This window comes from Mastomys coucha, unplaced genomic scaffold, assembly GCF_008632895.1.
Source record: "Mastomys coucha isolate ucsf_1 unplaced genomic scaffold, UCSF_Mcou_1 pScaffold15, whole genome shotgun sequence".
In the NCBI taxonomy this organism is placed as follows: Eukaryota; Metazoa; Chordata; class Mammalia; order Rodentia; family Muridae; genus Mastomys; species Mastomys coucha.
Window position 1 is genome coordinate 78,067,035 of NW_022196897.1, and position 22,147 is coordinate 78,089,181.

At 50.9% G+C, this 22,147-nt stretch overlaps 1 protein-coding gene across 1 annotated transcript in view; it reads right to left on the reverse strand.

The window, feature by feature from the left end:
- Creb3l1 (cAMP responsive element binding protein 3 like 1) overlaps positions 1-20,340 on the reverse strand; it is a 40,791-nt gene extending 20,451 nt beyond the window's left edge. Inside the window, exon 1 of the mRNA XM_031371057.1 lies at positions 19,811-20,340. Within this exon, the coding sequence (XP_031226917.1) occupies positions 19,811-19,912 (102 nt within the window). The 5' untranslated portion in view covers positions 19,913-20,340. The remainder of the gene's footprint in view (positions 1-19,810) is intronic.
- Positions 20,341-22,147: the final 1,807 nt, after the last annotated feature.

A 22,147-nucleotide genomic window follows, 5' to 3' on the forward strand; every position in this document is an offset into this window, starting at 1 on the left:
CCAGTACCTGTCTGCCTTTCTTTTTATTTCACGTAAATTACTTTATTTTATTTCATGTGTATGAGTGCTTTGCCTGCGTATATGTATGTTCACTCCATGGGTGTCTGGTGCCCTTGAAGAGGGAGCCAGAAGAGGGCTTTGGATCCCCTGGAACTGGAGTTACAGATGGCTGCTAGATTTTATGTTGGGTGCAGAAAATTGAACTTGGGTCCTCCGCAACAAGTACTCTTAACTGCTAAGCCATCTCTCTAGCCCTCTGCCTGCTTCTTTGAGACAGGGTATTGTTAAGTAGTCCAGGCTGGCTTCAAATTCATGATCCTCCTGCCTGAACCTCCTGAGTACCGGAGCTACAGGCATCTACTGTGCCCCTCTCACATTGTTTTTTATCCCAAGGCATCAGGCTGTGGGCTACCTCACTGAAGTTTGAGTCCTGGCCTCAATCCTTCCAACTGTTGACTCAGTCGGTGTAAGCAGCAAGTGGTGACTCACTAATGGGTTATGAAATCGATTTAGCGGGTCATGACCAGAACTTTAAAAAATATACTTAGAATTTTTTTCCTTGACACACAGTAATTGTATGTATCTATGAGGCAGACTTTGACATTTCATTACATGTGCCAATGCACAATGCCCAGACCGGGTTAATGGGGCATATCCATCACTTTAAACATGTACACTTCTTTTGTGGAGCCCTGAAATGCTGTCTCCTAGCTATTTTGATATATATAATTAATCGTTGTCACCCACAACTACCCCACTGTGCTGCAAAACATTAGAGCCCACTCCTTGGCCAGTGTATCCCTGTCCCCACTGGCCCCCCTCCCCAGCCCCTATTTTCCCTGTCATTTCCAGCCCTTAGAAACCACTTTTATGCTTTCTGCTTCTACCACATACAGGTAAAAGTATGCTTTTTTATTTTCATCTGGGGCCTTGTGTATGCCAAGCAAGTGCTTTATAAGCTCTAAGTTACATAAACTGGCCCTGCGTCCATGTGGGCACTTATAGCCAGAATTCAAGAAAAAATAACACAGAGCAAAATACAAAATACAGAATCCATCACACATACCGAAGTAAAAACCCTGGTAAACTATTAATCTCAGATATATCTATATCTATATCTATATCTATATCTATATTGATACAGATGTCAACTTTCTATCTCAGAAACAGACAAAAGCTTTGATTATGATTGTGGGAAAGCTAATTAACCCGTGTTTTAACCTCCTCTGTATATAGCAGGGTTGATAATAGTTTCCATTGCTAAGATTATTGTGGGGACTAAGCCAGTTCATAAGAGTAAAGGTTTAGGATAGTCCCTTGCACAGTCATAAGTCAAGAAAGGTCATATCATCAATAAAACACTCCAGGGCCAACACATAGTAGGTGGTTTTTTTCCTCTTGAAGAATCATTAATGTGTAACACAGTGCTACTATTGTTCATGTGCATTAATTAGCTGGCTGGTTGAACGAGATTGGGTCAGGCTCTGCGCTCCACCTGGAGGCTTCGAATGGCTGGTGCTATGGGACTGGCTCCAGGAGAGTCATTGGCTTTCTGTGTCCTGAACTATTAGGATGCAGCAGGGATGAGCAGTGCCTTCTGCTTCAGGATAAGGCTCAGCATCAGATGTGCGGTCTTCCAGGAGCAGGGAATGAGCAAGAGTCTGGAACCATAGAGACCTGTTTTCAACTCTTAGCTCCACTACTTGCTGACTTTAAAAAAACTTCTCTGTGTTTCAGTTTCCTCATCCAGAAGTGGGAAATATAGCAACTACTCCACACCATTGTCATGGGGATCAAATGTTAGACGCCTGGTACCCACCTCATGATTTTGAGGATGGAATGGTCGAGTGTGCACGAAGCACTCAGAACAGCATGTGGTAGGCAGTATGTACAGCACACTTGGCAGTTAATACTATGAAAACAGCAGCCTCTAAACTGGGGTATGAGCTTGGAATCTATAGAGGGAGGTGGTTTGAAGTTCCCCTCTGAACAAGTGTGATGAGAAGCTCCAGGACAAAACGAATCCAGAGATGCCATTGGTATACTCTGGGCTCCCATTTCTGTTCTTCTGTGATGCTTCGTCATTATTTTAATATTTTTCTTTTTACTTAAATCTTCCAAAGTGCTTTCATGTATTCCATTTTCTCCACACCCTACAGTGACCTTGAATTTCTGATCCTCTTGCCTTCATGAGGTGCTGGGATGGAACCCAAGGCCTTGTGCATTCTAGGCAGCCACCCTTACCTATTGAGCCACGCCTCCAGCCCCTGCACCAGTTCATTACGCAGCAACACCAAGGAGCAAAGGCATTGCTTTACATTTGATCGGCAGGGCCAACAGAGCCAGACAGAGCCAGACAAAGCCAGAAAGTACCCATGGTCCTTAATACCCAGACCTTCTCCTGCCACCACACCACACACCTCTCCGTTTGGGACTAGCCTGGCTGCTACCAGGCTGTATTCCTGCAGTCAGGTCTGTGCCTTGTTCCAACCTGCAAGACATTTAGTAGGGATGCAGGGGCGGGCCTTGCATCTCAGAGTAAGGCCATTAGGGTATTAGCTGTTCAGTAGAGCCTGGGCAGTGCCGTACAAAGAGCTCAGGGTCTGAACAAGGCTCTAGAACAACCGAGAACCTAGGCAGAAACGCTTTAGGGACATATGCTCCTTTCTAACAACCACCATCCCCAGCCATGATTGAGGGGTTCACATCCGCAGCAGAACCAGGCCGTCCCAGCTGGGGGCGCTTCCTTCCAGCCGAACTCGGGGATTGGGATGCGGTGGGGGGCGGGGCGGGGAGCGCTCTCCATGGCTGCGGTGGGGCCAGGGGAGGGGGTTGCACAGAGCTGGAAGAGCCATGAGTCAGCGGCCACGGTATTTCTCCAGCAGCTGCTCCGCAGGCGATAAGGGTTTGCCAAGCCCCTTCTCGGGGGCCTGGGAGAGGAGAGCCAGCACCCTCCAGTCTGGGATAGGGGGTCCCTGAAAATTTTCCAGTTTTAGGAAAATAAGCGAGAAGGATCCCCTTTGGGGGTGCCCGAATTAACTTGCTAGGGGGCCTCAGTTGGCAGGGTGTCGTGAGGCGCCCCCCACCCCACCTGCTAGAAACAGCAGCCAAAGCTCAGCAGGCTGGGAGCGGTGGGAGCCAAGTGGAAGAGGAGGGCGGCCAAGGGGCAGGAGGGTGGGGTAGAGGCGCTCCCGCGCTCAGTCCTCCTTCTCCCGGGTTCCTGGAGTGCTGGGTGGATGGTGGTTCTGTCACATAGCACCTAAACCCATCTGCCTCTCATGGGAGCATTGCCACCAGTAGCTGCTCACTGAATACTGTAGCCTACTTCCATCTAATGTGTGGCCTCTCGCAGCATCTCAGTTATGCTGTGAGACAGCAGGAACCTGAGAAAATCAATGCCCCTCAACCCATTTGCTAATGAGAAAGCTAAAATCCAGAGAAAGCAAGCCATTTACCCACAGCCACACAGCGTGTTGCCAGTATTTCGGACGGTGTTCTCCGCAGCTCTGGGATTGTGTTCTCTATACCCACCTCCCTCCATCCCCGTAAATCTCACTCTAGAGACTTCAAACCTCCCCTGCTCTGGCCCTGGTCGCTCTCGCCCGCTATCGAGCTCTCCTCTGGCTCACACAGACACACAAGAATCATATTTAGGCTGTCTGATGGAAATAGGGGGTGGAGCTGGGGGAGAAAGGCCGGTAGCCAGGAGTTTACAGAAGGCTCACGCCAGCGTTTGGGGGCGGGGGTGAGGCTGTGTTCTGTTAGGGTGGGCAGTCTTCAGGGGTGCCATTCCGTACAGGCAACGGGGGTGGAAAGCCAGAGAAGGAGGCATTGGAGAGATTTCTCTCCTCCTTAAAGACTTTTTCCTACACTTGTGCCAGTATCAGCTCTTTCTCGGCCGCCACGGGCAACAGGCGCCGGCTCCACTCTCTGGAAGGAGAGGTCCTCAGACCTCCGGCTCTCGGGCCCGCACCCCCCTTCCCCGGCTGCTGCTTCTCTCCTTGGCGCTACAGCTCAGCAGCCCGCCCTTTAAATTTTAGGGGTGGAGGGGGCCCTGCTCTCTCCTCACTGCAGTTACGTGGCTTAGTCGGCCTCTTGGGCCCCGCCCCTCCCAGGAATCCCGCTTGCCATTGGTGAGGGCAGAGAAGCTCCTGGCCAATGATAGGAGGCTGCGAGCCACCGCCCGCCTGTCCGGGACCGCGGTTGCGCAGAGTAGGGTTCTAGATCGGGAAGCTTGATGGACAGTGGGGGAGTACAGTCAGTTCTTAGTTTGTGTCTGAGGCAGAGCTGAGATGGCACTTCCGCGGTATCTGGAGACCCTAATCAGTCGTGTGGCCACTCGCGATGATAGGCGAACGGAGAGAGCAACTCACTTCCAGCTCTGCCCCTCCCCCTCTTCCAGTAATCCGTGGGATGGCACAAAAGAATGGACTCCAACCAGCCCCTGGTGTGAGAGGGGACGTTCCCAGGGTTGTACAGACTGAGCTCTAGCTCCTCTCCGCGACTCTTTCCTTAACCCTTGCACAGGGGTCACGTACAAGCAGCCACCTGTGCGCCCCTTTCCCCTAGACCTGGTCCTCTGATGCCTGCACGGGTGCTCTGGTTTCTGCACCAAACCCTGATTTGACAAACCCTGACAGAGATTCTGCCTGTGCTGCGTGGGGAAGACCTAAGTTGGTCCAGGCTGAGATATGGAATCAGGGGTGGGGGAAATCCCCAGCGACCTTTCCTTCTGAGAAAATAAGCTCTGGGAAGAGATGGGAGGGGAATCCTCTCACATTTCCCTCTTTCTTTTCCCAGGGAGGGCAGCAGACGCCTCTTGTCTCCTAACACACTGACCCATACATTCCAGGACAGTTACTTGCCTAGTGATCATTAGATAATAACCTCCATTTCAAGCCCAAAGGCCACCGCTGTGAGTCACTGCTGTGTCCAATGTGGGTAGGACTTGGGTGAGGGAAACTTAAAACTGCCCAGAGAAGTGGGCTCCTGGGTCCCCAGCTGTCAGCAGATCTCCTTGTCCTTCAACATCACCATCCAGGTATTTGTGAAGGGGGGGGGGGTGCTAAAAGACTAAGAACTTGTCTTCTAGAGACAGGCTCTTGACTGCCTGACAAAAGGGCATAGACACTGGACCAGAGCTCAGGAGGCCCCAGATAGAGAGCCCTAGCTGGCTCTGCTCTGAGGTCCAGGCATGGTCAGGTGGTGTGCCTGGGTTTCTCCTGGGTTACTGTTTGTATTCACCCTGAATCGAGGTGTCGGGGTCAGAAGGAAGAGTCAGCTCCTCCTTTCTGGGCCTAGAAGGGACAAAGTCTCTCTAGAGCCCTCCTGGCAGGTGTGAGAGTTACAGGGAGTCTGCTGCTCTAACCTCCCTCACTATCAGCCCCTCTTCCTACAGGCCACAGAAGGGCTGCTGCTGGGTTCACCTGTTTTCCCTAATTCAACTGTTAACCGTACAACCTAGGTCCAAATACACAGGGATGCTTCTGTGAGTGCATGTGTACACATGTGTACACCTGTACATGTGTACACTGCAACCCAGACCAGGGATGGGAGTGATCTTCCACCCAGGGAATCCCCATTTCTCTGACATGACACAATGAGAGATACAGACCACCCCTACACCCACAACTGATACATTGAGATTTTTGTCTTGCATAGGGTCTATCATATGTATGTAATACTCCACCCACTGCAGCCCAGTTTACATAGAAGGACACTATCAGGCAGTAACACAAGCCAATGAGGACATTCATCAGATGGTGTCAGATGGACACCGATTCAAAGGACTGGGGATGTGGCTCAGGAGTTAGAGCACATGCTAAGTGTGCATGAGGCCCTGGCTTCAATCACCAGCCTCAAAACCCCACCAAAGACCAGGTTTGGTGATTCATACCTTTAATCCCAGCACTTGGGAAGCAGAAGCTGGTGGATCTCTATGAGTCTGGGGCCTGCCTGGGCTACACAGAGAGACCTAGCTCCAAAACCAAAACAACAAAAAACACAACACAAGAAAGACACAGTTGTGGACACCACACTCAACATCTTACACACTCCCAGGCCTAAAAGATGAGCGAGCTAAGCCTGTGAGCCCCAGGAAAAGAAGGTTTGGGAGCCCCCTAGCTTGTTTGACACTGGGACAATCGCAGCTGGATTGGAGGAGTGGCTGTCACGGAGACTGGAGGGGGTTTTGTGCCAGCATATGCTGGAAAAATAATCTGGCACTCATATGCAGGCTACTTCTAAGCCAAGGAAGGTCCTGAGAGGGCATATACCACCTCCACAGTCCCCACTTGGTAGTCTAACCACCTACTTTTTCCTGGGTAGGCCAAAGGTCCCCCAGGTTCCTGGCCAACCCCTGCCATCTTCTAACTAGGCAGCCTCTCTCCTGTGGCCCAACTCTGAGGGAGGCGCCAGGCACTGTCTGGACAGGAGGAAGCTATGGCAGTGAGTGGTACTGCCCAGGGCTCAGATTAGCTGTGACTGGCACCACTGAGGGATGGCAGCTCATGGTCTGGCTGCTGAGGAGGCTGGCCCATATGCTGTTGCCAGAGGATGCCTTCGGGACAGCTCAGGACACTGCAAACCAAGAGCTAGAGCTGGCCCTGAGGACCTCTGGAGAATAAGCAGGCAGTCACCCCCATTACCCATCATGTGCTCACTCACCTGGCCTTTACTGGCTATCTGCTTTCAGTAAGAGTTCATAGTAAACGTTAATTTTTCTAGGTTCAGCTTTGCAGACTGAGAGATGGGCAAGCAGGCCTGTATCCCATTCTAGAAAGACTTTCTGATATTTGGAAGTGTGATCCTTTTCTAGAGCTGTGATCTAGCAAACCCTAAAACAACTATGCCATTCCCCATATTCATCCATAACTCCTAAGTGCTGCGGAAGAGTCTAAGTTCCATAGGGTAGCTTAGAATGACCACATCGTCTCTGACTAGCTGTGCCTGATCCTCCCCTCAACCTCTCTTCAGACTAAGTCTTGCTGAGTAGTCCAGGATGACCTCAAATTCATAATCCTCCTGCCTCAGTCTCCCCAGTGTTGAGATTATAGGCATAGAGCCTGCCAGGCTCAGCTCTTTTGGGTATAGCCAGTGCCTTGCATGCTCAGGTAGAACTCAGGCATTTGGAAACTGGCTGAGCAGGTGAATGAAGGAATGTGTTAATCAGCTAATGGACAGAGAGGACAGAGACCGTTTCTTCCATAATAGAGCATCCAGGAATGAGTGTCCTGAATTCTGCTCTGCTGCCAGCCTGCTCCTGCTCCAAGCAGAGTTTCCACTGGCTTGGGCTCCTTCCCTGGGCTCCTCCCTGGGGAGAGGGGGGTGTGCTATACCCATTTTTCATGTTGGTCTGGCCCAAGGCCTTTTTGTGTTTAAGCCAAGACAGACCTGTCTCTGTAGGGTCCAGAGCCCTCACTCTGTTGGAGAAGCCATTCTCAGCTGCAGGCCAGGTCTATGAGTATCCATGGGGCCCGTGGGTCAGCTAGCTGGATCTGTTCTCCTTTGGGTCCTGACCAGCTGGAAGACCTTCTAGGCTGGAGCCTAGTGCTTGGCTCTTGCTGCCAGTTCTGCTGGCCTCTCCCCTCTCCTCAGCAGAGTCACTGCTCAGCTTCTGGCTTCCTCAAGGCCCAGCCTGTCTGAGTTGTCCTCAGGTTTTATTTTTGGAACAAGTGGCATTTTCTCTCCTTATGGTCTCCCTTCCTTCTGGGAAGGTGCAGGACCCTTGGGTTCCACTGGGGATCAGGCTGTGCCTGGGTTCTGGATCCCTCTAGACTTTCAAAGGGAAACTCCTAACCCAGCAGATGCACCCAACCCAGATGTTCTGCCTTCTTTCCCCACCCAGTGTGTGACTAATGCCTACCCTTGTCCTTCTTGAAGAGCACCTCTCTAGCCAAGAGAAAACATGATTTGCAGCACCTTCAGGCTCTCCTCCGATTATTGTGGGAGTGATGTAGTCAGGGATTATAAACAGGGAGACAGACAGGTCTGATTCCAACCTCAGTCTGCTATGTGATGTGTAGCCTGTGCCAGGCAGTTAACCTCTCTGAGCCTGAGTCTCAGTTATGAAGCACGGGGACTTGGAACTACAGCCCCAGGCTGCTAGGAAAAGTGAACAAGAAAACATCTGTAAAGTGCTTCAATAGTGCAGGGCACGCAGGAGGTGCTCATTCACTATTAGCCATGGCAGGTGAAGGAAATGGAGGGCCAGGGATGGAGTGGACTTGCCCAAGGTCACATCACTCTAGGCAAGCTGTTAGGCATCCCTCTCTAGCTTCCTTCCAAGGAAGAGGCTGACCTGAGCTCAAGGAAGGATTCTCTTGAATCTGTCAGATAAGCGAGCCCTCAGCCTTCCACAATGGCTCACTAGTACCTTAGTCAGGCCTTCTCCAGCGGGCTATTCTTTTCTCTATTGCAATAGTTTTTGCTCTCTGGGTGCCTGGACTCAAGTTGTAGGGGCCTCAGAACTCAGTCCCACGGACTCCAGGCCAGTAGGACTCTGCGAGGGGTGGGGGAGCACTAGGTCCTGCCTGACATCAGAGTAAAGAAACTGGAGCAACTTCCAGGCCAGCTGGGGCTCTTCCAGCTCAGCCAGATGTCTCAGGAATGTGCTGAGCTGGGAACTACCTCTCAGCTTCCCTCGCACCCCCCCCTTACGCTGCTCTGGCTGGGCCTCAGCCCCACCCCCTGCCCTTTCTCATCCTATTCTGGAGAGCCTGGCAACCCTCAGATCCTCTCACCACAGCCCAGCCCACCAGTCTTCTGGAGGGGTTGTCAAAGGCAAGGGTTCTTTTCTCCACAGACCCCTGCGGGTTGAGTTGACCTTGTGGGAGCCCAGGCTGTCTGGGAGGGGAGAGTTCTGAGTGGATACAGCATGCCAGACCCCAAATGTGGAACTGATTTGCAGTGCTGGAGAAAGAGGGGTTGAAGGCTTTGGGGCGGCAGAGGGTAGGGCTGGGCGTCCACTCTGGGAGATCTTGGGCATCTTGTCCCAGCTGAGGGCTAGGAGAGCCAGGGGGTGCTGTGCCAGGCTGGGCTTGGCTGGAGAACGGGATTCAGATCCTTCCAGTCCCCTGGACTTCACAGGGACATGCTTTGTCTAACATCGGAGGGGGCTGAGTTCCTGGATGGGATAGGGGAACCCCATTAGAGTCCTGAGCTTGGGCCAAGAGACAGGGCATGGCTTGGGAGAGACCCCAGCTCTAAATAGAGACAACTTATCCTCCTGCAAGGGTAGAGTTGCCTTGGGTTCTGGTGTTATGATGAAAGGGCCAAAGGAACCTCGGGCTGCTGCTTCTGACTGGGGTTGGGGGTGGGGTTTGGGGGAGGAGGTGTGAGGCGGGAGGCAGAGTCACACCAGGTCACAGGGGTTAGTGGATGGGGGGCTGTGATTACAAGGGAGGAGGAGGAGGATCTGGCTTACTGTGTCTCATGCTACCTTGGGCTTCCAGAAAACTGTCTCCTCTTGAGGAAAGCCCTTGATCATTCAGATAGATAGAGATCTAAGATGTCCCAGTGGACTCTAGATCTCCTAGCACCAAGACAGGTCAAAGTTCCTGGGGCCACCACCTTGTCCAGGACAGAAGTATCACTGGCTCCCTGCATTCTGTTGAAAAAAAAAATCTTTACTCCCTAGAATGGGATCAAAGGTCTGAGATAACGGATTCCACAGAATCCCTCTTCCACTCTCCACAGCTTGTAAGATTATCACTTCTTTTGCTTATACCCAGTGCCTGGAATGCCATTTTATGTTCTCATCCTACTCCTCCCATCCTCCAAGATTCACCTCACATGCTGCTTCCTCCAGGAAGCCTGCCCAGGTCATTCAGCTCCAAGAATTCTTTCTCCTGTGCTACCATAGTGTGCAGGCTGCTGGCTACTGGCTAATGCCATGCCTTAAACTCTATGCACAATGGGACCCAAGTCTCCTTTTAAATGGAAGCACCGAGCATGGGACCAGGTGGAATTCCTCACAGTACAGCTGACAGTAATAATAACGGTGGACATGCGTGTGACTACAGCCCCTGCTCTGCTTCTTTGCCTTCAGGGTCTCATTTAGGCTTCAGAAAATAAAGTAGACACTACCAGAGCCATTGCCTTACAAGCCAGGAAACCAAGGTGAACGGAGAGAAGTACTGCCCAGCCTTGTGCTGCTTGCAGTTGGTCACACTACAGTGGAACCCAGTCTTGACTCCAGAGACTGTTCTCTAGTGTCTGTGACATCACTGGCTGTGGACAGAAAGGAGGTGGGTTCCTGTTAGTACAGTGCTGTGTACAAAACATGAGCCCCTGCTCCAGGCATGGAGTCTACACCCAGGGTCCCAGCTATGTTTCTTCCCTGGCTTTCCATCTCCTGATACCTAGAAGCACAGAGTTTTGAGGTCTTGGATTGGGAAGTCTGGGGGCTTAACCCAAAGAAAGGGGCTTCTATCCAGGTCTGGTGTTACAGGCCTGTAATCCTAACTATGTAGGAGGCTGAGGCAGGAGGATTACAAATTCAAGGGCCTGCCCAGACTATATAGTGAATTCAAGGCCAAGCCTTAAGATATAAAAAGGAGGGCTGGAGAGATGGCTCAGCAGATAAGAGCACTGACTGCTCTGTCAGAGGTCCTGAGTTCAATTCCCAGCAACCACACAGTGGCTCACAACCATCTGTAATGGGATCTGATGCCCTCTTCTGGTGTGTCTGAAGTAGTATGAGTGTACTCACATATATAAAAATAAATAAATCTTTAAAAAGTAAAATAAAAATAAATTAAAAAAATTTAAAAAGGAAAACGAGGGGGCTGGTGAAGTAGCTCAGCGGGTAAGAACACCAACTGCTTTTCTGAAGGTCCTGAGTTCAAATCCCAGCAACCACATAGTGGCTCACAACCACTCATCTAAAGACAGCTACAGTGTACTTATGTATAATAATAAATAAATCTTTATAAAAAAAAAAAAAGGAAAACGAGGGCCGAGGATAGAGCTGAGTGGCAGAGCACTTGTTGAGAATGAACAAGGCCCTGGGGCCAACCCTCAGTGCTTATATAAAAGCCTCCACCTAGACTGCAGATGGTGATTTCTTTCCCCAAGGGTGGTGATGGCCACATGCTGACATCTTTCTTCTCAGACTATGACAGCATCAGATTGAAACGATGTCCTGCAGAGGGCGCTGTGCAAGGCTCTGCTCGAGGACACACCACACGAGGCTCTGCGTGAGGCCCTCTTCAAGAATTCCTAGTTGGGGGCCAGTAAGATGGCTAAGCTGGTAAGGGTGCTTGACCCCACGGCACACACACACACACACACACACACACACACACACAGACCTTCATATGTATCCCATAGCATGCACACACATGTGCTCCATGGCATACACACATGTACACTTGAGACAAAGGGAGGGAGGGAGAGAGGGAAGGAGGGAGACATTCTAGTTGAGTTTTCATGAGAACCCTACTTTTGACCATCTTTCCCACTATAAGCATGAAGAAAAGAAGTCTGAGCTGGGCATGGTGGCTCATGCCCTTAATCCCAGCACTCAGTGGGCAGAGGCATGAGGATCTCTGAAAGTTCGAGGCCAGTTTGGTCTGCAGTGCAAATTCCAGAGCAGCCAGGGCTGTTGCACAGAGGGACCCTGTTTCAAAAAAACCAGAAAAAAAAAGAAAGAGAGAGAGAAAGAAGAGAAGAAGAGGAGGAGGAAGAGGGGGAGGAAGAAGAAGAGGGAGAGGAGGAGGAGGAGGAGGAGGCATAGTCCAGCTGCCCAAGGCCTGCCCCGCCCTGTCACCTGGTTTGGACCTGAAGTCTATATAGTTTGGGCCTCATTCCCAGCCCTGTTTGAAGACTTTTGGGGTTTGAATCTGTCCACAGTGAGCGGGCTCAAGAGTTACGCTTGCTTCTCACCCAAACCCATGCAGTTTTGGAGACCATGATATTTAGAGCACTAATGGTGTCTGGTGAATTCCCAGATAGCTCATTTTATTATCCTATAGAGTCCACAGGTATGGATTACTGTATTCTCAGTATTTCACATTAGAAAAGTCATCATGGGGGCTGGGAGAGAACTCAGTGGATAAAACACTTGCTGCACAAGTGTGAAGAGCAGAGTGGGAGCCTCAGCAATCACATGAGAGTCAGGTAGGTGGGGTGGCCAGCCTGTAACCTTGGCACTCCAGAGGTGGAGACAAACTTGCTAGTTTGGCTAGGTGGCCTGGTGAATTCTGGGTTTAGAGAAAGATCACACTTCAGTAACTAAAGTGGACAGAGGTTGGGGGAGACACACCATGTCAACCTTTGATCTCTACACACACATCGTGTGCATGCATAGCCATACATGTCTGCACACACAAATGTGAACATGCATACATCTATGCATGTAGCACACATGCACACACAAAGATCATCATAATAAAATGGGCAGCTGAGATGAGACATATGATTCAGCACTTGAATGAATGCATGCATATATAAATGGATGAATCGAATATACTTTTGGAAGAAGGACCACCGAAGTTGGGAGTTTTAGAGTGTTTTCCTTGGTTATCCTTCTCAGACTTATTCTCCCTTCACTGCTGCCCTACGCAACCCTTCTTTGCACCCATTTTCCTCCCCCACCCACACATTCATTCCTCTTCTTCCTAATAATCTTTACTCTTTTCTTCCCATCTTCTCCTTATCCATCCACCCATCCAACTACCCATCCACTCTTCTCTCCATTCATCCATGAAGCCCCCACCCACGCATCCTTCTGTCAGCCTATATTGTAAATAAATGCCTCCTAAGCATTACAACTATAACTAGAGAATGGCTGGAATTAATGAATGACCCTCTGCCTTCCGATAACCCTTAGTGTTTAGCAATAAGGAAGTCAAGGCCCAGAGAGGGAAAGGGCTTTGCCTGAGATCACACAGTAAGTTGAGGAATGAGGTGACAGAGGGATGAAGGAGGTCCAGGCAGAGCAGAGCCCACAGGAGCAGGCTGAGTCTGGCTTCCCGCTGGTGAAGCCCTGCAGTCCCTGCCTGAGAACTGCCTCCCGGCTCTCCAGGAGAGCCTTAAGGGCCTGCCTCTTGCCTCGCCTCTGCTGCTTTCATTTTTGTTATTCTTTTGGAAGGGGAAGCAGGGAGCGGCTGCTGCTGTCCAGCTGCTTTGTCGGACCACACATCCCTGCTTAGATGTGTCAGCCTCTTTGTGAAGGGTGAAATGGTTTCTGGGCCAACAGCCAAGGGCCAAGGAAGCATCATTGAGTGCTCTGTCCCTGGAGAGCTGGGGGAGGAGCAGACTGAGCCTGGCCACAGGGAAATCCACTCACAACTCAGTGAAGTCAAACTCATTGATGATATGGTATGTCCAGTTCTCAGGAACCTAGGACTTTGCAGGGAAACACTCCTCTGAGGGTCAAGGTTCGGGATCATGTTCTATTCCTCCCAGCTTCTGATTCAGACATCCCCACCTCCACATTTTTCCTGCTCCTGGACCAGGGTCCTGCCATTGACTGTGGCTTCCCTGGGTCTGCTCAGGGGGGTTATACAGACTTCCAGCCAAAGCAATGCTCACAGTCTTCACTCAACTCCACCCAAATCTTCCTCCTCCATCCTGCCCGCCCCCCCTGGAGTGCTGAGACTTCCAGAAGAACAGCCTGTTCTCCAACATCTGGAACTGTTTTCTGGAGAGAGGTTCAAGGGCAAGCCAGGTCCCAGAGAGATGCACCAGGAGGTCCTGGGTATAGAGATGGCAGGAGGTGGAGAGGACTAAGTTGGGAGGAATTCTCTGTGGTCCTATAGAAAACAGAACCCAGCATGGACATAAAGAGAGGGGACAAGAGGCCTGTCCAGGGGCTCCAGCTGTGTATCTAAAATTCCAGGTATCCACAGTACCCTAAGGATGGCCTCCAGGAGAATGCAGGCAGACCTCTTCGGATACACAACAAAGTCTGAACCAGAACAAGAAAGCAAGGGAGCTAGCCTCTGGCTATTTCTCTCTGTTCTCAGATTCCCTGGAGCGCTCTTGATTGGAGAGAGTTGTACACCCTCTCTGAGTCTCCTTCTCTCGTCTGCACAAGGAATGGGATGCTGGTTGGATGCTCAAACAGGAGACAGTGATGGTGCTGCCCGCTGACATGCTTCTCAATTGAGCCTTCACCACCAGGTGTGGAAGACACTGGGGAGAGCATGCAAGGTTACCTTGGAGAAACCTTGCAAAACCTCTAACTTGTCCTCAGGCCCTGCAAAGTGTCTGCTCTGCTATGGTATCAACCAGTGTCCAGTATAGGAAGCAAGGTAGTCCTGGGTGAATGTGTATTGTTGGCATGGGTATGGCCATGACAAGGATTCAAATGCTTCAGCCCCATGGGAGTGACAAAGGCTTCTTCTTCAGGTGAATCTCAGAGGGATGGCAAAGCCTTCCTCAGGCCAGAGTTCAAATGTTGATAGTGTATGCAGAAAACTGTAGCTTACTCTCCCCTGGATGTCTGCAGCCTGAAGACTGCTCCCCTACAAGAAGATTAGCTAAGCCTGCGCCCGGTCCAGCTGTGTATAATAAATAGTCCTGCCTCCTGTTCAGCTGTGTATAATAAATAGTCCTGCCTCCTGTTCAGCTGTGTATAATAGTCCTGCCTCCTGTTCAGCTGTATATAATAAGCCGGACTCCTTGTTTATCTGTATGCGATGACTCTGCTTCTCTGCACAACTGTAGAGAATAAATACACTGAGTTTCTAGGACACTGCTGCTTCTCTATCAGAGAGCCGAGCCATTGGAGCCCAGCTTTTCTGTATCTACATGGACACATGTACCCATCATTTCTTAATTTCTTGACTGCTGCAGTTAGGTCAATCTAGGGAGCCATGCAGAGCATGGTATCCATTCTATCTGTTTCCTGGTTTCTCATTTATTGATGGGTAGAGATTTAGACCTGGGTGGGTCTCCTTCACGAAGTAACCCTGGGATCTGCCAACATGCCTCTCTAATCCCAAACCATCGAAGGGATGAACATATATATAGTGAATGAGAAAAAAAAAGCTTTCTGGCAGATGCAGGAAGGCTTAGGGGCAGGCGAGGCTTCTGTGGGCATCCCCAACACCCTCCGGGTTGGCCAGGTCAGGACCTTGAGGCTCCAGGGCCCTTTCTGGAATTTCTTGCATGCCTCTTGAATACTCAGCTTGGTTCGTTCTCATTGTTTTTTTTTTTTTTAAACAGTTTTACTTTATCTTAAAAGAATTTTCTTTACAAATATAGTAAATCCTTGGCTAGAGCAAAGTCTTCTGTAGTGTGAAGAAACCTATGTTTCTGCCTCATGTTCAGGCTCGGTCTCAGTTAAAGTGGGCAGGTCTATGTGCCTGTGGGTCTCTCTCAGTCTGCTGTGTAACCTTTACTCTTGCTGTTTGCGATCACAGGTCCATCTGCCTGAAATGTATCCCTTTTCACTGACTCTACAAAGATACGACTCTGTGTTTTACATAATTTGGAAATGGTCGGTTGGATTTGGCATTATTGTAGAATTTTACTATGGCCGGTGCCTATTTTGCGTCACAGTACTACGCTGAGGGTTGATGGCAATGTGTAAAATTGATATGGCCTCTGCTTTTATGGAACTTCTTCATGGAGGAAATATATAAAGAGTCAATAAAACAGCTGCAGACTGTGATTCAGGCCATGAAGAAACCAAAAGGAAGGGCACAGAACACAGAGGGGGCCCAGGCATTTGAGCTGAGAGTGGGATGCAGGAGTGGGAGGATTTGAGGCTGAGCACTGTAAGTGGCAGGAATGGCTTGTGCAAAGGCCTGAGGTAGTAGTACTCAAGAGGACCACAGTCTTAGGTGGCCGATCACAGGTATAAGGGACACAGAATTGCCTGAGAAAGAAGGAACAGAAGAAGACCCAGGCTCAAAGCCTGGTTCAAGAGCCACAGGTTCAAATTCCCTATGGTCCAACCAACTCTAGGCTGTACGAGACTGGGGCCTCGGGCAGACTATTGGCAATGCCTCCTAGCAGTGCCTACTCTTCGGAAACCATGGTGATGGGCTCTGTAAAGCCCAGAAGCAACACCCACTGCAGGACTCTGATGGCTGGGAGCAGGTGAACTTAGCACCCTCTACTTTTCTCCCTAAAACTTACAGAGGCTAGGGAGCTAGAAAGATGGCTCAGTAGTTAAAGTCTTTGCCACCTAAGCATGAGGACCTGAGTTCAATCCCCAGAACCCACCCAGGAGCGCACAATTGTAATCAGAGTGCTGGGGAGCTGGGGAGAGGCAGATTCTTGGGGCTGGTGGGCCAGTCTAGCCTACTTAGTGAGCTCCAGGTCAGGGAGAGACAATCTCAAGAGGAAGGTGGTGGTTCTGAGGAGGCAGTTCTCTCACCCTCACACACCCGAGCACACCCCTGCATGCCCTACCACATAACATAGCCACATTTTAAAAAGTTGGAGTCTGACCTGGACCTCATTCATTCATTTATGCATCTGTCAATGGTTGACCTACACTTTGTATGGAGCTCTGCCCGGCACTGGGATAAAGGAGGCAGATGAAGCCCCTGGCTCTCAGGAGCTTGTTTCTTTAAAAGTCGGGAGAGGGGGGAAAAAAGTAAAAATAAGCAAACCATGGACATCAAACTCAAGTGTTTGAGGAGCTCTTCCTATTGAACCACAGCTCTGAGATTTTAATTTCCCAATGAGTTTTTCTTTATTCTTTTTTTCTTGTGGGTTCTTTTGGTCAGAATGCACTCACACACACACACACACACACACACACACACACACACACACACACGGGGGGGGGGTTTGCAGAAAGCCCACCCACACAGACATCCAAACACACATACTTCTCTAATCTCCCAAATCCTCTAAAGGCTGTGGTGGGGGCCTGTTGACTTTCCACTTTAGCATTAGTGCAGAAGTCAGGCTGGGAATCTGGGGAGCAGTGATCAGCCTTACCTCCCTCCAAACCCCTCCTCTGGGCTGGTCCTGGGGTCCCCTTATCCCCACACCTGGCCTTCCCAGCTGCTGAGAGGTACATGGGTGTGTTGAGCAAACATCCTTGCAACTTCCTGCTGCTCCCCTCTGAGACAACAGAACCCCCCCTCCCTGCTCCCCTTCTTCCTCCTCCCCACACCTCCCAGCTGGGGTTTCTCTGGAATCCTGAGTCAGTTCCCTGGAGAGAAACCAGAGATGTCCCTTTCTCCTGGCCAGAGGAGAGAGATAAGACACGCACAGACCCTCTCTCCTTCTTTTCTTCCATTCCAGTTATTTGAGTCCAGACTCTTTTGCACGCACAGAGCTGACAGGACCATAGACTACTGCAAGAGAGCTGAAGAACAGTCACTTCGGAGCTGTGGGAGGGCACGGAGGTTGGAGGAGGAAAAGCCCTGAGCCTCTGGGAAGAAGGAACACTGTTCTGTCCTAAGGGGTGGGGGGTCTCTAAAGTTGCATAGGCACCATCTTCATAACAGGAAGAAGGCCTCAGAGGCCACGCCAGCACTAGATACCTGCAGGCACGCCTGCTAGACTGTGTGTGCTCTGTCCCTGTCTCTAGCAAAGGACATGTGAGTCTTCTCAGCTACAATCAGGACAAACTGGCTTTCGCTGTTTGCTTTTAGTGCAATGGCGGGCACATGGAGTCTCCATGTAGCTTTAACGGTCAACATTGGGGATTTTTAAGGACAGTGAAGACACAACTTTTCCTCTTCCATGTAGACACATCCTTCCCACCCTCATCCCCAAAATCCCTCTCTTTGGAAATAGAAGACCCAGGGAAGGAACAGGACTCACTCAAAATCACTCAGCAACTTCCAGCAAGTGTTTTCTGTCTCCTGCATTCAGTGCGTGGAAGAAGTCAGGTCTCTTCCTTGGCAGGCCTTAATCTACATCATCTTTCTGTTAATCTTCTAACCGAATCCTTACAATAATGTTACAGGGAAAGATGCTCTCCTATTACAGATAAGGAAATCAAAGGCCTGAAGAACACAAGTCTACGTGAACAGCTCCATTAGCTGGTGGCAGAAGCAGAGCCAGATGTAGAATTTCCATGTTCTAGCCAGGAGAGGAGCCCTCTACTCCTAGAAACCTCTTCCCCATGACTATCCAACCCTGGTCCAGATGAGGGCCAGAGGGCCCCAGCTGGGCATTCCCTCCTGGTGTCCCACTGCGAATCAGGCCTTCTTTCCTGCATTGGAGCAAGGCCCAGAGGAGCAGCTGCAGAGCAGAGCAGGCTGCAGAGTTCATTGAGAAGAAAGCTCAGCTCAGTCGGTCCCCAGCTGCACTGTCCCCTTGGGCTCCAAGGAGCCTGGGCCCCAACCAACCTCTTTCCCTCTGAGCAGAATCTTTTACCTGCTCCAAGAGAGCTATGTGGTCCCTCAGAAAGCTGTTGTTTTACTCCTGGGAAACATCTAGAACCATCCTTAGGAAGCACTGGCCCACTTTCCCCCATTTTACAGATCATGAAATGGAGGCCTGAGGGGGAAGGAAAGACAGGCATGGCCCATGCTCACAAGGGAAACAGAGGCAGGATGAGGCCACAGTTGCCTTCTCCTAAGACAGAGCATCTCTCCTAATTCCTTCGATCTGATGTAGAAGACTAAGATCTGAACAACCTGTTTCAGACAGCAAGGTCAGGACATGCTGCTTGAGAATGCCTGGGAGATCTGTCACCCCATGACTCCCTGACTTATGATGACATGAATCAAGCTAAGTGGGACACTCAATGAAGGACATCTAAGTCCTTCAAGGACTTGATCTTTGTCTGCTAATGTTTTGTTAGTCTAAGAGGTAGAGACGAACAGGTGGGGACCCCATGTGCTTGGCTTCCACAGGTGGGGTGGAGGGGTGACAAGTGTGGAAATGTGGTTCATTCCATGGTGACAGTGGGTTCCTGCCCGGAAGAGTCTCCAAACAGCCCATATTTCTTCTCTCTCTCTCTCTCTCTCTGCATCTCTGTTTGTCAGCCATGCCCCTCCTCCATCAAGTGTTTAGGGCTGAGCCCGAGTGAAAGAAAGAGAAAGGAAAGAAGAGAGAGCCACGTTTCCTTAGAAAAGAAGGGGAAAAGAGAGAGAAGGAAGACAACTTCATAGCCGGGAGCAGTCATGAAGCTACAGAGAGTTAGCAAGAGCCACAGGGAACTTAGGGACAGGAAGCACAGTGGCCAAGAGAGTACTGAAAGAGAAAAAAAAAAGGTCTTCTGAACCGTCACCCGGTGCTTCCCTGACCCACCACCCTCAATTGCCTTCCCGGGAGGGAGGCCAGAGCAGTGTTCCTCAGTTTCTGGGTCTGGCGCGGTATCTGGGTCGGCCTCTGACCCCCGAGAAGCTTCCGGCCTCTGGCCTGCGAAAGCTCCCCTGTGCGCCCCCAGGCGGAGATACAGCCTCAGAGCCACCGAGGCCCTAAAGAGGGCGCAGGAAAGAGCTCCTCTACTTTGCGCCCAATCTGGTCCCAGAACCTTGGGATGGGTGGAGGGCGGATGGAAGACTATGGCTAACTATGCCGCGCGCGGGATGTGTGGTGTGGGGTAGGGATTGGTGTCTCGTTAGTTCCTGTCTGCGATTCGGAGGCCCCTTACGCCTCCTTGCCCCCTTCCCCTAGAAGCTAGAGGCCAACGTGTTCTTGGATTGAGTCCCCAGGAGTGGTGTGAGGCGCTAGCTGCGAGTCTACGTTCTAGGCTCCTGGTCTAAGAGGGGCGTCGAGAGATCTAGTCGCCCCATCTTAAAGCCCTAAGCACGTGTCCATCCAGGGTATCCTGGGCTGAGCCCCCTCCTTGGCTCTTGCGGGTCTTTGCGGGGATCTGGGCTCTCTGCGGAGAAGGGTGAGAGTTGTGTGCAAAGGGGAACCGAGACCCTTTCGTTCTTACCGCATTGTTGAGGAAATCCGACTCATTCAGGTCTCCCAAGTCCAGGAAGCTGGATCCCGGGAACAGCCTGTCGGCCGGGAAAGGTTCCAAGACCGCGTCCATCGCGCCGGGTTCCAGGGGACCCCTTCGGGCTGCGCTTCCCTCACTCCAGGGCGGCGGCGATCCCCGCACCGGGCTGCGGCTGGGCGCGGGCAGGCGGCCCGGGGGGCAGGTCCCGGCGAGCCCCGGGGGAGGAGCGGTGGGGGTGGCGCGGGTCGGGGGCGCTGGGGGGCCTTAGGGCAGCGGCGCCGAAAGCACCGTGGGCTTTCAGCCGACTCCTCCTCCTGCTCCTCCCGGGGCGCAGCTGGCTTCCATGGGGAGCCCGGGGGTGGGGCCGATGCTGGAGGAGCCCCCCAGGCCGGGCGGGAGCCGGGGGCGGGGGAGCTCAATGCTCCCCCGAGGATGGGTGGCTGCCGAGTCGCAGAGATCTCTCTGGGTCTCTTCCTCCGAGCGGCTTCTGTCACTTTCCGGAGTCTGAAACCCGGAGCCCCGGGCTGGTTAGCCCAGCTGGCCCGGGCGCCACGCCCCCACATCAATATTCACGATAACTCAATATTAATGAGCAGAGGGCGTGGCTGGGGCTTCGTCTCCTCTCCTTTAAAGAGACATGTGTCTGTTAGGCTTCCTTGGCAGGCTCAGCTCTCTGAACGCTCAAATAGGGGGATTAAGGCAAAACTATCCTGGAAACTGTAGGCTTCGTAAAACTTGGACGGCTTGTGAAGGCTTTGCAAGTCACGATTCTGTAAACTGAGGACTGACTAGGAAGCCAAATTTGCCAAATTCTTCTCTTTTCTCTTCTCTTCTCTTCTCTTCTCTTCTCTTCTCTTCTCTTCACTTCTCTCCTCTCGTCTCTCTCTCTTTCCCTCTTTCTTTTTTTAAAAATAGGGTTTCTATGTAGTCCTGGATGGCCTGGAATACTCTCTGTAGACTAGGTTACCCTCAGACCTAGTATTCCCCTTGCTTTTGTCAGGTACACTACCATGTCAGGCTTTTTCCAGTTTGATACTAAACCCTGAACCAAGCCTAAATCAGGGAATTCTGTTTCAACTATCCTCCCTGGGCTGGAGGAATGACTTAAGAAGGCTAAGAGAATGTGCCTTTCTTCCGGACTCAGAAAATATCTTCCTGCAACGGTGTGTGTGTATGTACACAAACACACACACACACACACACACACACACACACACGCACACACACACACTTTCTTACTTTTTTGGGGGGGCAGGGTCTCATGTAGTGTTTTTGTTGGTATCTATCAATTATCTATTTGGTTTTTTTTTTAAGATTTATTTATTATTATATGTAAGTACACTGTAGCTGTCTTTAGACACACAAAAAGAGGGCATCAGATCTCATTACGGGTGGTTGTGAGCCACCATGTGGTTGCTGGGATTTGAACTCAGGACCTTCAAAAGAGCAGTCAGTGCTCTTACCTGCTGAGCCATCTCGCCAGCCCTCTATTTGGTTTTTTTGAAACAAGGTTTTACTGTGTAGTCCTTGATGTCCTGGAACTCACTCTGTAGACCAGGCTGACCTCAAACTTACAGAGATCAACCTGCCTCTGTCTCCTGAGTGCTGGGATTAAAGCCATGCACTGCTGCCTGGCAAAACAACCAGTTTTATGTAGTGCTGGGGATCACATCTGGGGCCTTCTGCCTCTCTCTGCCAGTTGAGCCACATCTCAGTTTCCGACTTGCAGCTTCTTTATTTATTCTTCATCACCGAGCTCTCTGCTTACACGTTTCCTCCCCTGAGAAGCCTTCCTTGAAGCCCCACATGGGAGCACTAACCATCCCTGCACAAGTGCTCAGTGCAGGTCTCATGCTTTCAGCCTTTGTTTGCTCAGTTGACCGTGACCCTGCTGGACTCCAAAACCCCTCAGAACAACAAGAAACCCAGCTCTCCTGCAGACAGAGGCGCCAGTGGAGCCCCCTTTCTCTCCTCAACCATTAAGCCTCTAGGTGTTCTTCAGAGCAGGATGTGAGAGAATGTGAGTGTGGTGAGCCAAAGTGCTGTCCAGTCACCTGACACGCCTAGGCCCCTTGGACTCATTACTTAAGTAGCCTGCTGCTTGGACAACTTAATCTCTTAAAAGCGCTGATAAACAATCTCTCAGCACCTGAATAAGGGAAAGTGCCTCAGCACGGGTACTCCTCTGAGGGCTGGGCCCACTGTTTCCTGCCCAGAGTTATGCATGGGATTAAGTGTGTCCTCCTTGCTTGAGTATTTAGCTCAGGACTTTTAAGAAGTACAGATATCATTGTCACAGCTCAGCCGTATTGATTGCCGAAAATCATC